General features: G+C 43.5%; 1 protein-coding gene across 3 annotated transcripts in view; it reads left to right on the top strand.

Moving 5' to 3' along the window:
- The window catches only part of MAP3K8 (mitogen-activated protein kinase kinase kinase 8), a 26741-nt gene extending 11984 nt beyond the window's left edge, over positions 1 to 14757 (top strand). For all 3 annotated transcript variants that reach the window (XM_004278640.4, XM_033403502.2, XM_033403503.2), the window contains exons 3-8: positions 2611 to 2778; positions 5340 to 5601; positions 7098 to 7204; positions 11371 to 11523; positions 12166 to 12412; positions 13703 to 14757. In XM_004278640.4, the coding sequence (XP_004278688.1) occupies positions 2611 to 2778; positions 5340 to 5601; positions 7098 to 7204; positions 11371 to 11523; positions 12166 to 12412; positions 13703 to 13833 (1068 nt within the window). In that variant the 3' untranslated portion in view covers positions 13834 to 14757. The remainder of the gene's footprint in view (positions 1 to 2610; positions 2779 to 5339; positions 5602 to 7097; positions 7205 to 11370; positions 11524 to 12165; positions 12413 to 13702) is intronic.

The following is a 14757-nucleotide window of genomic DNA, read 5'->3' as shown; positions in this document are numbered from 1 at the left end:
TAAATAGATAAACAGCCAGGACCTACTGGTTACAGCCCCGAACTTGAACCTGGCTGTCCCTTTGCTGTGGGACCAGCAGAGCAGGACAGAGCCAGATCCCACGGATCTAGAACAAACTTATATACAAAACAGAAATAAACCCACAGACATAGAAAACAAACTTACGGTTACGAAAGGGGATGGGGGGAGGATAAATTAGGAGTTTGGGATTAACATATACATACAGCTATATATAAAATAGATAAGCAACAAGGACCTACTGTATAGCACCGGGAACTGTATTCAATATCTTGTAATAACCTATAATGGAAAAGAATCTGAAAAAGAATAGAGATGTATATGTATAACTGAATCACTGCCGTACACCTGAAACTAGCACAACATTGTAAATCAACTATACTTCAATTAAAAAAAAATTGTTGTTTTAAGTAAAACTTTTTTTTTCCAAAGGTGAGTTAAGCCCTGAAGTGGATTCCTGGAGAATCGACTGAAATTGGGTCTGTAAATATTTAATAACAAGGGAGAGGCGGTAAAGCGAGTGCAGCTGAGTGCCGTGAGCATGGCTCTGTCTGCATGTGGCTCCCAGCGTGCTGTAGAAGTGGCCTGCAGGAACTCGAGGTGACAATTCTTGAAAGGACGTCCTATTTCAAACTTGGCAACGCCGCGGTCTGCACTTGGTCATTTTCCCTCTCGGGACCTGCGCAGAGGCTGCACTCAGTGAATACTGAAGTTTTTAGTGTAGTGACTTCACATTTCGAAGTATTAGCGTTCTTTGCTTCATTCCCAAATAGTGAGCACGCCTGTTCACGGGGTGCAGCTGAGATGAGCAATAGTAGGTCCTGAGTGAATAACGCTTACGGTCACCAGGATTATTCCCAGAGCAGGGCCCGTGTAAGGCCCCATGCATCTGGAGATGACTCGGAGTCTACCCTTTACCCACGTGATCCGCACTCCCCTTCACCCTCTCCCATTCCTGAAATAACTTCATGTCACTTTGATAGTTTCATAATCCCCGAATTCATAATCTGAAGTCGTAATATTACTCATGAAACGTAGGTAAAACCTGTATTTTTGAGACTCTAACCCTTGAAAGCATACCCAACACATCTTTTTTAGGAATGTGCTCCAGGTCATGTCTCCGATGGACTATCTTATTAATTTGTTTTCATTTGATTTGTAATTATTTCTCCTCTCAATTTTTCACTTTCGAAAAATTGACATAGACTTTATATGCAGTAAAATACACAGGTCTTTAATATCCAGTTTGATGGGTTTTGACAAGGGTACATACCTTATAACCCACACTGCTATCAGGATATCTCTCTCTTAATTTTTGTTAATTGTTATTTTTATTCATTTATTTAAAAATTGGAGTATAGTTGATTTACAATGTTGTGTTAGTTTCAGGCGTACAGCAACGTGTTTCAGTTATACTATACTGTGTATATATATACATTTTTTTTTTCAGATTCTTTTCCCTTATAGGTTATTGCAAAATATTGAGTATAGTCCCCTGTGCTATACAGTAGGTCCTTGTTGGTTATCTATTTTATATATAGCTGTATGTATATGTTAATCCCAAACTCCTAATTTATCCTCCCCCCGTCCCCTTTCGTAACCATAAGTTTGTTTTCTATGTCTGTGGGTTTATTTCTGTTTTGTATATAAGTTCATTTGTGTCATATTTTAGATTCCACATGTAAGTGATATCATATGTATTTGTCTTTCTCTTTCTTACTCACTTCACTTAGTATGATCATCTCCAGGTCCATCCACGTTGCTGCAAATGGCGTTATTTCATTCCTTTTTATGGCTGAGCAGTATTCCACTGTGTATATGTGCCACATCTTCTTTGTCCATTCCTCTGTTGACGGACACTTAGGTTGTCGCTCTCAGCTTTTGAGTCGGCTGGTGTTCAGACCTCTTGTTCAAAGTGTTTACTGACTCATGAACCCTCAGAGGTCAGGGGTCATCTGTCTCTTGTTCATCGCTGCCTGCTCAGAACCAAACACAGTGCCTGGCACATACCATGCACTCAGTAAATATTAAATGAGTGAATGGATGAGAAATGGTTCTACCCTTACTTTGCTTACGTGGTGCTGTCACCTCATAGCTCTGGCATAACACATTGTTTTCCAGAATCCTCTGTGATCATCAGTTCATTTCCCTACTCTCTATGAGGGTGCGTCACCTCTGAGTAATAGGTATGCAGACTAACAGGTTAGCACATTTTAACTGGAAACGAGTCAGCTAGCAGGCACAGTTTACATGTCTGCAGTGTTTATTTTCAGCCTTTTGGTCACAGCAGTCACGGTGCATTCGGTAAATCATTTTTAAAGTTCTCTTTGGCAGTGAATTACTCACACGTAGATAGAAATATGATCAGGTCTGACCAGGGATGTGTTTCTGTTACGTGCTTTCTCTGTTGTGCTGAAGCTCTGGATAGGAGCTCTAAGAGGCTTCTGTACACTGTTACGATTATATACGGTGACATTAATTTTGAACCCTGCGTGTAGGAATGCGGTCTAACGTAACCAATTTCTAAAGGGCGGGTCTCAGAAAAGGACTTTGCTGAAATTCTTACCCTCCTGCCTTTTTGTTTTGTTGTAGGTAATCACTCCCCAGAACGGACGCTATCAGATAGACTCTGATGTTCTTCTCATCCCTTGGAAGCTGACTTACAGGAATATTGGCTCTAATTTTATTCCTCGGGGGGCCTTTGGAAAAGTGTACTTAGCACAAGACATAAAAACTAAGAAAAGAATGGCGTGTAAACTGGTACGTACTTCATAAGCAGACAGGTGCCCTGCGTGCTCGGCATGGGGGCTTTTGCGTGCTCGTTTATTCACTTTACTCAAAGCTGGCTACCCCTTGATGGCCTCTTATCTAAGGGTGCTGAGTCCAAGAAAAGCATCTCTGTTTTATAGGTTTGCTTGCTACCTGGGGCCATTCAGCCCCCAAGTCTGCTTAAGGCCACAGTTGATTTTAATCAGTTTGCTCTGATAACAAAGAAAGTACCAGCTTCTTTAGCGCCAGCTTGGATAACTTCATCCCTCTTGGAGTGGCTGAAGGGGAGCTACCCTGCAAGAGCACATCTGTTTGCTGCTGCTTCAATGCCACCCACTGGGGAGGGGACCAGGCAGGGAAGCAGACCCTGGGAAAGCTGTAAGTCTCCTCAGGACTGTAGATTAAAGGGCTGAATTTCAGAGAAAAAACCCATCTTTTTTTTTTTTTTTTTTTTTTTAAGATGTTGGGGGTAGGAGTTCATTAATTAATTAATTTATTTTTGCTGCGTTGGGTCTTCGTTTCTGTGCGAGGGCTTTCTCTAGTTGTGGCAAGCGGGGGCCACTCTTCATCGCGGTGCGCAGGCCTCTCACTATCGCAGCCTCTCTCGTTGCGGAGCACAGACTCCGGATGCGCAGGCTCAGTAGTTGTGACTCACGGGCTTAGGTGCTCCGCGGCATGTGGGATCCTCCCAGACCAGGGCTCGAACCCATGTCCTCTGCGTCGGCAGGCAGATTCTCAACAACTGCGCCACCAGGGAAGCCCCGCATCTCTTCTTATTGAACAATCACTGCTGAGGTGCCCCACTTTGGAAAACCGTTTGGCACGACCTAGCAAAGTGAACGCGCACACGCCCTGTGACCCAGCAATTCCACTCCTGCAGGTGCTCGTCCAGCAGGCATGCACACGTGGTCACCAGAGCCACGTGCTAGAGTGCTCATAGCAGCAGTATTTGTAATAGCCCCAAACTGGGAAGTTTCCAAGTGCTGAAGTATGGTGTATTTACATACTGGGATGCTGTCCAGTGAAGAGAAGAAATGATTTACAACTTCCTATTGACGATGATAGATCTACAGTAGGTTAAGCCAGGGCAGCTGGACACAAAATAGGATCTACTGTATGAGATTCCTCTTACATAAGGGCCAGAAAAAGCTAAACAAACCCATGCTGTTGGAAGTCCCATGAGTGGCTGCCCATGAGGAGCAGGGACAGGCAGGGGGCAGCAGGGGGCTTCAGGGCGCTGGTGGGCTTCTGTTTCCTGATCTACATAGTGGTTACATGGGTGTGTTCAGTTGAAAATTTATTGCGTTTGATACTTAACCAGTTTTGCACTTTTGTGTATGTCTGTTCTACTTTAAAGTTTTGTGTTTTTTTAAAGTGCAATAAAACAAACTCACTGGGCTTCCCTGGTGGCGCAGTGGTTGAGAGTCCGCCTGCTGACGCAGGGGACACGGGTTCATGCCCAGATCTGGGAAGATCCCACATGCTGCAGAGTGGCTGGCCCCGTGAGCCATGGCCGCTGAGCCTGCGCGTCCAGAGCCTGTGCTCCGCAACGGGAGAGGCCGCGACAGTGAGAGGCCCGCGTACTGCAAAAAAAAAAAAAAAAAAAAAGAAAAGGAGGTGATATAGTAAGTTACCTGAAGGTTGCATTTAGGAGATACGTCCAGGTTAAAAAAAAAAATCTGGAGACATTATTTATAGCTCTTAGAACCAAAGTGTTCTGTTTTTCAGTTTCATCGCAAAAGGCGTGGGAAATAGATTTGTGGGTTTGTTTTCCTTGCAGTCCTGATATTTAATATTGAAGCCATATTTTTTCTGAAAAAACAGAAACATATAAGATGATTAACAACCCCAAACAGGTCCAAAAGGATTCAGGCTAAAGAATGAGATCCCTTTCCTTGAAGTAACTACTGTTAACGGGTTCTTACATGTCCTTCCAGAGAATTTCCATGGACATGTGTATGGCTGAAGAGTTTATTACAAGTGGGAATAGAATATATGTACTCCTGCATCTTGATTGTTTTCAGTCTATCAGTATATTTTGGAGACATTCCATATCTCTCTGCACTGAAAGAGCTACTTCTTTCTTTATTAATGACTTCCGATTTTCTGTAGAGTGGATGGCCAGTGCTTATTTAAATGCACTGTTAGAACACAAACTGAGAGACCAGAGACATTATGTTATTTCGTGACAAGGAATATTGAAAATATGGCCTAAAATCTAGGTGCCATAGAAATTACATGTATAAAAGATGGGAAATTACCTCCTTTATTTCAATCATCATGAAGGATTCTTCGGTTGGGTACCTATACTCTAAATGAAAGCAGTATTTCATTATTTTGTTTTTTCTTTTTTTTTTTTTTACCTTAAGCGGACATGAATGTAAAGGTACATCTCAAGGAAACATTATCGTAACTCAGGAGTGAATTTCACAACACATCCGAGTATCCTTGAGGGCATTTACTTGCCTTCTGGTTTGTGAGCCGACCTGTGCTGTGTATTCTTTTCTTTATCCTGGGGTTGTTTAGAATCTTCCTTGTGTTTTGTGTTCTAGATCCCAGTAGACCAATTTAAGCCATCTGACGTGGAAATCCAGGCTTGCTTCCGGCACGAGAACATCGCTGAGTTATACGGCGCGGTTCTATGGGACGAAACCGTCCATCTCTTTATGGAAGCAGGCGAGGGAGGGTCTGTCCTGGAGAAACTGGAGAGCTGTGGACCCATGAGAGAATTTGAGATTATTTGGGTGACAAAGCATGTTCTCAAGGGACTTGATTTTCTGCACTCGAAGAAAGTGATTCACCATGACATTAAACGTGAGTTCTCCTTGGGCGTGTCCCTTTTTGGCTTAAAAAGGACTAGATAGACCTTAGGCACATGGCTCCTCCTTCAATCTGAAGGTCCTCGGTGGCAGGGAAGACACCCCTCCCCCGCTTTCTCCCTGGGTCCCTGAGATACATTTTAGAGTCCAGTGGGGTCACGAGAGCTTTCAAAGTCATAAGGAAGGATGATTTTCCAATTGTTGTGGAAGAGATTATAGCCACATATCATTAACGACTGCCTTGTTACTAGGCTTTAAAAATAGTAACATACTTAAAAACACAGTCAACGTTTTTGAAAAACAAATTGCTTTTTAATTTTGAATACAAATTTGGCAATAGTCCATTAAAGAAGCTTTCACTGACTGCTTTCTAGGAATAAAGAGATTGGGGGGAAATACACAAGAGGACCTGCTGTGAACCCCTAATATCTAAGGGTAAATTGGACTGGCAAAAGAAGTCCTGACAGAAATTCGGTATTTCACTTTTTTGTTTTAGGAAGTGGCTTGATAATACTATGCTTATGTCTTAGAATTTGAAACTCAATATATAAAATATAAGAAATATTTTTTCCAGCTTTACTGAGAAATAATTGACACGTAACATTGTGTGAGTTTAAGGTGTACAAGGGAATGATTTGATACATGTATATATTGCAAACTTATCACCACAATAGGGTTAGTTAACATCCATCCATCTCATGTATTTATAATTTTTTTGTGTGGTGGGAACTTTTAAAATCTATTCTCTTAGCGACTCTCCAATACGCCATTTGGTATTATGGACTATAGTCACCATGCTGTACGTCACAGCCCCAGAACTTTTTCATCTTATTATTGGAAGATGAAATAATATTCATCTATTATTATTTTTCATCGTATTATTTGTAACCTTTGACCACCTTCCCGAATTCCCCCCACCTCAACCGGAGGCAACCACTCTGTTCTCTGTTTCTATGTTTGTTTGTTTTTTTCTTTTTTAGATTCCACATATGTTAGATCATACGGTATTTGTCTTTTCCTGTCTGACTCATTTCATTTCGCATAATGCCGTCAAGGTTCATCCATATTGTCACAGATAGCAGAGTTTCCTTCTTTTTTATGGCTGAATAATATTCCATTCTATATACCACACAATTTATATGTATATATTATGTATCACAAAAATTTATATATATATACAAATCTTCTTCATCCATTCATCCATCAATGGACACTTCGGTTGTTTCCGTGTCTTGGCTGTTGTATCTTGAGGATTATTAATGGCTACAATCATTTATATCCACCTTGGCTGAATTCTTGACAAATCTGAAGTGATTTTTACCTAAACTCTCACCCAGATTCATCCTTCTCTTTTGAACGTAATAAGCCCACTTTAGTAGGGGAAGCATTTCAATCTATCTTTATATGGAACTCGTTGTTTTAAATAATGTTTTCATTTTATTTAGGGATAGATACACAATTTTTTTACTGAAAAATTTCCTCTCTTTATAGCTAGCAACATTGTTTTCATGTCCACAAAAGCTGTTTTGGTGGATTTTGGTCTAAGTGTCCAAATGACTGAAGAGATCTATTTTCCTAAGGAGCTGCGAGGAACAGAGGTAATTATGTTCACACCAGAATGGGCAATATCTTACTAAGAGTAAAAATAAGATGTGCTAGCATTACTGCAGAAAGGACAAAGAAGGGGAAGAAAACCATTACATTAAATCATTGTTATCATTGGACCATGTTTAATGAGCATTTACTCTGTGCCATATACTCTTTAGCCCTTGAAATAAATTATATTGTTTAATCCTCACAATACTATTATTATAGGCAAATACTATTATTCCCATTTTAAAATAAGAAAATAAGCTTGAAGAGGTTAAAATAAAGTGCCCCAAGTTACTCAGCTACTGATAGATCAGGGTCTCGAAATCTAGTTCTTTCTGAGTCTAAAGTCTAAGGTGTAACGGCTCTGTAACTTTTTGATATAACTAATATATGTGGTTTTAGCATAACTAATATTACTGTTTTGGTTCAGTTACAGCCATAATTGTCATGGTCCTTAAGAACATTTACTGAGAACTGATGGCATTTCAGGCCTCTCTTGAATCCTGGAAATCTTAAAAGAAGTCTCATTTACTGGAGTACAAATGAATCTTATTTGAAGATATAAACTTGCTATACTATTTAACTCATTTGTGAAGCGGGAACAACAAAAACAAAACTTTCCTGAATGTAAATGGGGTTCAGAGAAATACGTTCCCGGGCTGTCAAATAATATATTTAGTACTCACCTTATTAGGCTGAGCAGTTGACCTGTGTAGTGAGTGTCTATCCGGCACCTGCTGTGTGAAGACTGCTGTAGGTGCCAGGGATGGAGCACAGGGCAAAGCCAATAAGGAAGGAGGGAGGACCCATTTTAAATTTACCTGAATTATGAACGTTTAACCGTTTAGTTCACGGTTGGTTGTGATGGGTATGGGGTTGGATGCATCTGGGAAGGTACGTGGGTGTAGAATCTGCCTTCCTGACCCATCTCCATGACTGTGAGATGATAAACTATCAGAGAGTGAACCCTCAGAGCCTCCCAGCCCCATGCCCTTGTAGCTATAGAAAGTACCCTCAGGAAATGGAGAGGGGGCAGTTGCCTGGACGTTTGCCCCAAGATTATCAGGTCAGTCCTGGTGTTAATCAGACGATAACCTCTAGTTTAGCTAGTGAATGTATTGCACTGAACTCATTGCAGTGCTAAAAAAATTGTCTGCCTTTCAAACCAAGATTTTGTAAGGCTTTTCTTAACCCTCTGAAAGCAAAGACTCCCCCCGGGCAGCAGAAAAGGTCTTTGATTTTGCTGTTATCACTGAACTTATTCTGGAAAATACTTGGGAGAGGATTCTAGAGAGTTGTCTTCAAGCAGAATAATGTTCAGAAGAAAACATTATCTATTTATTATTTTTTTAAAGAATGGTTTAATCACCAGATCTTAGGAAAACTTCCCCAAAGCACAAAATCTAATAAGACAACACTTATGACATGTTTTTTTCGGAAAATACTTCAGCATGTTTGGCAGTCATCAGACATTCAGATATGTGACACTCTACCCTTTTTCCTGGAGCCGTTTGAGAAACAAGCTGTTTATGGTATTAAAGATGGAAAATACCTTTCTCTTCCCGGCAGGGTGATCAAATTGAATATTTTGCAATAGCCAGGGAAAGACATCTCCTTTCTGGGATTTTCTAGCAGAAACAGAGTGTGTGCTCGGGTATGAGATAGGAGCACAGCGTCTGTTCCTGGATAGTATTTGGATTGAGGTATTTTCACCAAATGTAAATTGCTTTCCATGACGGGATAAACTGGCCTTGGTGTTCCTAGTTATAAACTATTCTGATAACTCGTGTTTGTTCACCCTCTGTATGGCACTCACGATCGAAGTGTGATGGTGAGAGCGACGGTGAGAGTGATGGTGAGAGTGATGGTGAGAGCGACGGTGAGAGTGACGGTGAGTGCGACGGTGAGTGCGACGGTGAGAGTGACGGTGAGTGCGACGGTGAGTGCGACGGTGAGAGCGACGGTGAGTGTGACGGTGAGTGTGACGGTGAGAGCGATGGTGAGTGTGACGGTGAGTGTGACGGTGAGTGTGACGGTGAGTGTGACGGTGAGTGCGATGGTGAGAGTGATGGTGAGAGTGATGGTGAGTGTGACGGTGAGTGTGACGGTGAGAGTGACGGTGAGAGTGATGGTGAGAGTGACGGTGAGAGTGACGGTGAGAGTGATGGTGAGTGTGACGGTGAGTGCGACGGTGAGTGCGACGGTGAGTGCGACGGTGAGAGCGACGGTGAGTGTGACGGTGAGTGTGACGGTGAGTGCGACGGTGAGAGTGATGGTGAGAGTGACGGTGAGTGTGACGGTGAGAGTGACGGTGAGTGTGACGGTGAGCGTGATGAATTGGGAAGGAAAGCTCTCGGCAACCTTGTTATGACTCCTCATCCTTAGAGAGCAAGAAGGTATAATTAGTCAAGGTCGCCCGTGCAGATTCGCTTCCCATTAGAACTTGATCGCTTAGCTGCAGATGATTTCCGATCCCCCCAGCAGAGCTCCTTCAAATTCGGGACATGATCGTATAACCATGTATTGTTAATACAATTACAGGGCTCATCTGTCCTATCTTTAAGCTATTGTTTTTGAACTCCCTGCTACAGAGAAGGAAGGAAAACTCAACGTGAATAGCTAATTAGAATTCCTTTGATTGCACGCCTCCTTTTGTAAAGTTCTTATGTAAGGTCCCTCGTCATTCTCTCGTGCCCGGACACACACACACACACACACACAGTCTCTTTCCCTTTGTAATAAATGTTATCAGAGGTGAAGGCCTTGACCCCTGACCTCTAGGCTCCTTTGCTCCAGTGCCCACACCCTCGGGCGCACAAGCCCCACAGAGCCAGCCCTGAAAGGAAGTGCCCTTGACCCCCATGCCCTGCTGCTCTGGTGGCTTGAGGACCCAGGAATGTGAGCCGTGGGCCTCTGTGGGGTGATGGGGAATGGCCCGAGGGGCCGCAGCCAGGCCTCCTTGTGGGTGGGATGCTGCCGCCCCCGATGTGCCCAGTCCCTCCAGGGCCCTGAGCACATCGCGGTCCGTGGTGATGCCCGCAGTAACGGTTGCCTAATCCTTGCTTAGGGGAGCGGGCAAGGGTGGAGCAGGGTGGGCACTGCTGTTGGCAGCTGTCCTGACCACTGTGCATGGCGCTAAATCTTGTGATTTTATTTGGTAAGAAAGCCCTTCAGAGAGAGAGAGAGAGAGAGAGAGAGAATCAGCGAGGGAACCAAAGCCAGCCAGCCCGGAATTGTGCTGTAGCAAGTACTTGAGGCAAGTTAGGAGGGGGAAACTGGGCAATTTCCCCAGGTTTTGTAAGCCAGTTCTTTATTTATTTACTCTGAAATGTATTCTGGGAACACTCACCCGCGTTTCCATATTCAGATGACAGGCAGCATCAAAACTTCTTAGAGCTAAATATTGACAATGAGGGTAGTAACTGCTCTCTGCCTGTACCCGCCGTAAAGACACGGGTCCCCAGGGTTTGCTCTTTTTTACGTTTAGGAACAAACGCTGCTTAGAGAAACTATTTCTAAAACTAGCCCTCCTTTTCCAGCATCGGCTCATAAAACCAGACAGAACTTACACAATGTGAATATGGCATGCCTTCAATATTTAGTCACTGGGCTCCCTGGTGTATAGAAATAAGAGGTGGGTCATAGAATTGACCAATTAGGATCACTTTCCCATCATTACACTTTAAATTCTTCTCTTCCGCGTAGTCGGTGTTGATACCATGGAAACTTCTGCTGCCTTTGATGACTAGATAATTAGTGGTTTGGCATTTTAATGACAAACATGAAATGAGGACATGTATTTCAGTGTCATTTAAATATGAAAGGAATTGGTGTTTTAATAGAAACAGGAAGCGTCGATCTGTGCTTTGCAGGACTTGGATGGGTGGGACTCCCAGGTGGGCTCTCGGCTGCGGGTCCTTTGCCGCCTGGTCTGCCTTGTGTTCAGTCTGTGCGAAGAGGTGTTCTGAGGCTGCAGGGGCCCCTCGGCCAAGGCTGCCTGGGTCCCCGAGGGTCTGTGCTTCTCCTTCGCTGAAGGGAACACAGCAATGCCGGGCCCTTCTGAGGGGATGAAGCGTGCGGGGAATATGGTGAAACTTCCTGAACTGGATTAGGGAAGTGGTACCTAGACAGGTGAGGGGAGTCAGACTGAACTGTCCTGCTTCTCTTTCAGATTTACATGAGCCCGGAGGTGATCCTGTGCAGGGGCCATTCGACCAAAGCAGACATCTACAGCCTGGGGGCCACGCTCATCCACATGCAGACGGGCACCCCGCCCTGGGTGAAGCGCTACCCACGCTCCGCCTACCCCTCCTACCTGTACATAGTAAGCAGGGGCAGCGGGGCACCCCACCTGCTCAGGAGAGCTGCTCTTTCTCGGATAACACACCTGAGTGGGATGATGGTGAACTATGACCCATGAGGGGACGCTGAAAGTTCCTCCCACGTGGATCGATGACCCGTTCCCTCAAAGAAGGCATCACTGTTTGAGTGGGAACCTACCCCAATGTGCATGAGCAGAAATTATAGCTATGCTGTTATACAAGATGCCACTGAAGAGCATCAGAGTAGCATAAATCCTTGCGCCAAGGAAGTCGTATGTGTTCTTTGAACACGTTCCAAAATAAGAGGTTAGATTATAGATCCCCACGGCAGCCTGGAACGTAGTGAAACACGTAGGCCCCCTTTGACAGTGGAGAGGTTGGGAAGTAGACCCTTCCCCGTTACTGCACAGGGACCTTTGGCCACTGCTCTGCTGGAAAGCTGTTTATTCAAACCTCGCATGTATCTTTGACTGCATTCAACCAAAACATGGGTTTCACTCAGTTTCCTTAGGAAATGTTCCTGAAGGGTATGAACTGTATTTGCTTCGAAACAAAAGACCGCGCAGGTCTTGTAACTAAAGCACTCGTGCTGTCGAGGGTAGATTTTCATACCACTGATGCTAAGAGAGCTGGTTTGTTCATAGATCCACAAGCAAGCGCCTCCTTTGGAAGATATCGCTGAAGACTGCAGTCCTGGCATGAGAGAGCTGATGGAGGCCGCTCTGGAGAGGAACCCCAGTCACCGCCCCAGGGCAGCAGACCTGCTGAAACACGATGCCCTGAACCCCCCTAGGGAGGATCAGCCCCGCTGTCAGAGCCTGGACTCTGCCCTCTTTGAGCAGAAGCGGCTGCTGAGCCGCAAGGAGTTGGAGCTTCCTGAGAACATCGCCGGTATGGACGCCCTGCAGTGTGCAGCGCCCTTGCTTCCCTTCTTTTTCTGCCTCTGTCCAACTTCTAAGAATTAGAGCTCACGAAAGCACTTGGGAAAAAAATGGAATTAGCAGATGCAAACTGGTATCTATAGGATGGATAAACAGCAAGGTCCTACTGTAGAGCACAGGGAACTATAGTCAATATCCTGTGATAAAACCAGAATGGAAAAGAATATGAAAAAGAATATCTATGTGTATAACTGAGTCACTTTGCTGTACAGCAGAAATGAACACAACATTGTCAATCAACTAGACTTCAATAAAATTTAAAAAAATTGAAGTGACTTCCTGCATGCCATAAGTTGTTGGAGAAATTTCAGCAAGAATGTTAGCTAAAGCATATACAAAAAAAAAAAAAAATTGGCTGGGAATTCCCTGGTGGTCCAGTGGTTAAGACTCTGTGCTTCCATTGCAGGGGGCACGGGTTCTATCCCTGGTCAGGGAACTAAGATATCACCTGTCGCGGGGCACGGCCAAAAAGAAAAAAATCACAATTAAGAAAAAAATTGGCTAATTTATCAGCAAAGTCTAACTGGTTTCCAGGCAAATGGAGATCATGCAGTCTTTGAGAATTGCTCTGCCTTGCTTTTTTGCAGCAGAGAATAGCATTTGCTTTTAAAAACGGATCAAGCATGACAGTTTTGCTGTTAGCAAAGAGCCGGGTTCTTTTTAATGCAATTATGGTAAACCACACCAGCGCTTGTTTGGAAACATCACGGTGTTGATAAAATATTGAGTTTGAAGGCAACTTGCATTTCTGCTTCCTCTGCTCAAAATCTCTCTGCCAGCTGTGAAGCTTTCCCATTTAGGAAAGACAATACGCATTCCAGGAGCATTGAATATGCACAGAGAGGGGTTTCCGTTTTTCTTATGAAAATCTGTGACATTCTCAATCTGTTTGGGTCCAAACCCAGACGTCAAGCCTGGAACTCTGGTTTGCATTTCTCGGCTTCTTGTCTGACTTTTCTGCATTTAAAAAGAATCATCTGGGATGTTGGAAGATGGGCCAGGATTTCTAGCTGATTTCTTGTGGTCGTTGACTCCTTTGAATTCTTTTGTCTGTGTCGTATCACACAGACTAGCCAATAGTGTTCAACTCTGTGGCTCCTTAATAAAACCAGAGTTTGAATGCCGTCCCATTAGGCCCACAGTTTGCTGTTGTTTCTGGTTTTTTGCTGAAGAACCAGGCATTTGTCATTGAACATTCCCCTGGTCATTTATTTTATTTTTTCGATGTTTCCCTTTTCAGATTCTTCATGCACAGGGAGCACCGAGGAATCGGAGGTGCTGAAGAGACAGCGTTCTCTCTACATAGACCTTGGGGCCCTGGCTGGCTATTTCAACCTTGTCCGGGGTCCACCAACGCTAGAATACGGCTGATGGATGGCGGCATTTGCCCTAAATTAGGACTCAGCATTTGCTGGTCTCTGGGAAGCTGATTCTGCTGACTCCGCACAGGGGCTCTGTCAAGTGAATTGTGCGTTTATCGGCTGGGCTCCCACGACTCATGGACGTGACTCCACGTGGCTCCTGTGTGTTGATCTGTGAAGCTGCCCGGGGCCCCATCAGGCTGGAAGGTTCTCATTTCTCAGGTGGTACGTCTGACTCAAAGGAAGCTGAGAGTTCACCGAAGGATCATTTCCAGTGGCTGATTCCATTCACTGTGCACTTTGCTCAAAATTTTAAAAATACCAATCACAAGGATAATATATTAGCCTAAAATTACTATTCTCGGTTCTAATTTAAGTATGGGAAGTTCATTGAACTCAGAATAGTTTGGTGTATATTAGTGTGTATTCTATGATAACTCTTTGAGTCTTTGTCAGTAAACTCCAATATAAATGAAAATATTGTAACAATGAGCTGGACTAGTGTCTTAAAAATGGCTGATGAGTTAGGAGCCGTCTGGCGGCAGGCCACTAGAGATGGGTTCTGTTACGTTCCTATGGAAACATTTTGTACTGTACGTGCTATGCTTCAAACATTTAAAACGTGATGTTTTGAATGTGGATAAAACTGTGTTAAACCACATAATGTCTGTACATCCCAAAGGATGAGAATGTGACCTTTAAGAAAACTGGAACCGTTTATAAATTCCTAATAATGCGACTTTTAGAACTCTTATTTCTCTCTTTTCTTTAAAGCATTTGTATATTAAAATAGCATACTGTGTATGTTTTATATCAAATGCCTCCATGAATCTTTCTTATTATATATATTTTTTTAACACTGTAAAGTATGTGAGTATTCCTACTTCAAAGTATGTTTTTACATCATGCAAATAAAAATGACACTTTTATCCAA

Source organism: Orcinus orca, chromosome 2, assembly GCF_937001465.1.
Source record: "Orcinus orca chromosome 2, mOrcOrc1.1, whole genome shotgun sequence".
Taxonomy (NCBI): Eukaryota; Metazoa; Chordata; class Mammalia; order Artiodactyla; family Delphinidae; genus Orcinus; species Orcinus orca.
The sequence above is the reverse complement of the archived record's forward strand: the minus strand, read 5'-3'. Positions and strand labels throughout refer to the sequence as shown.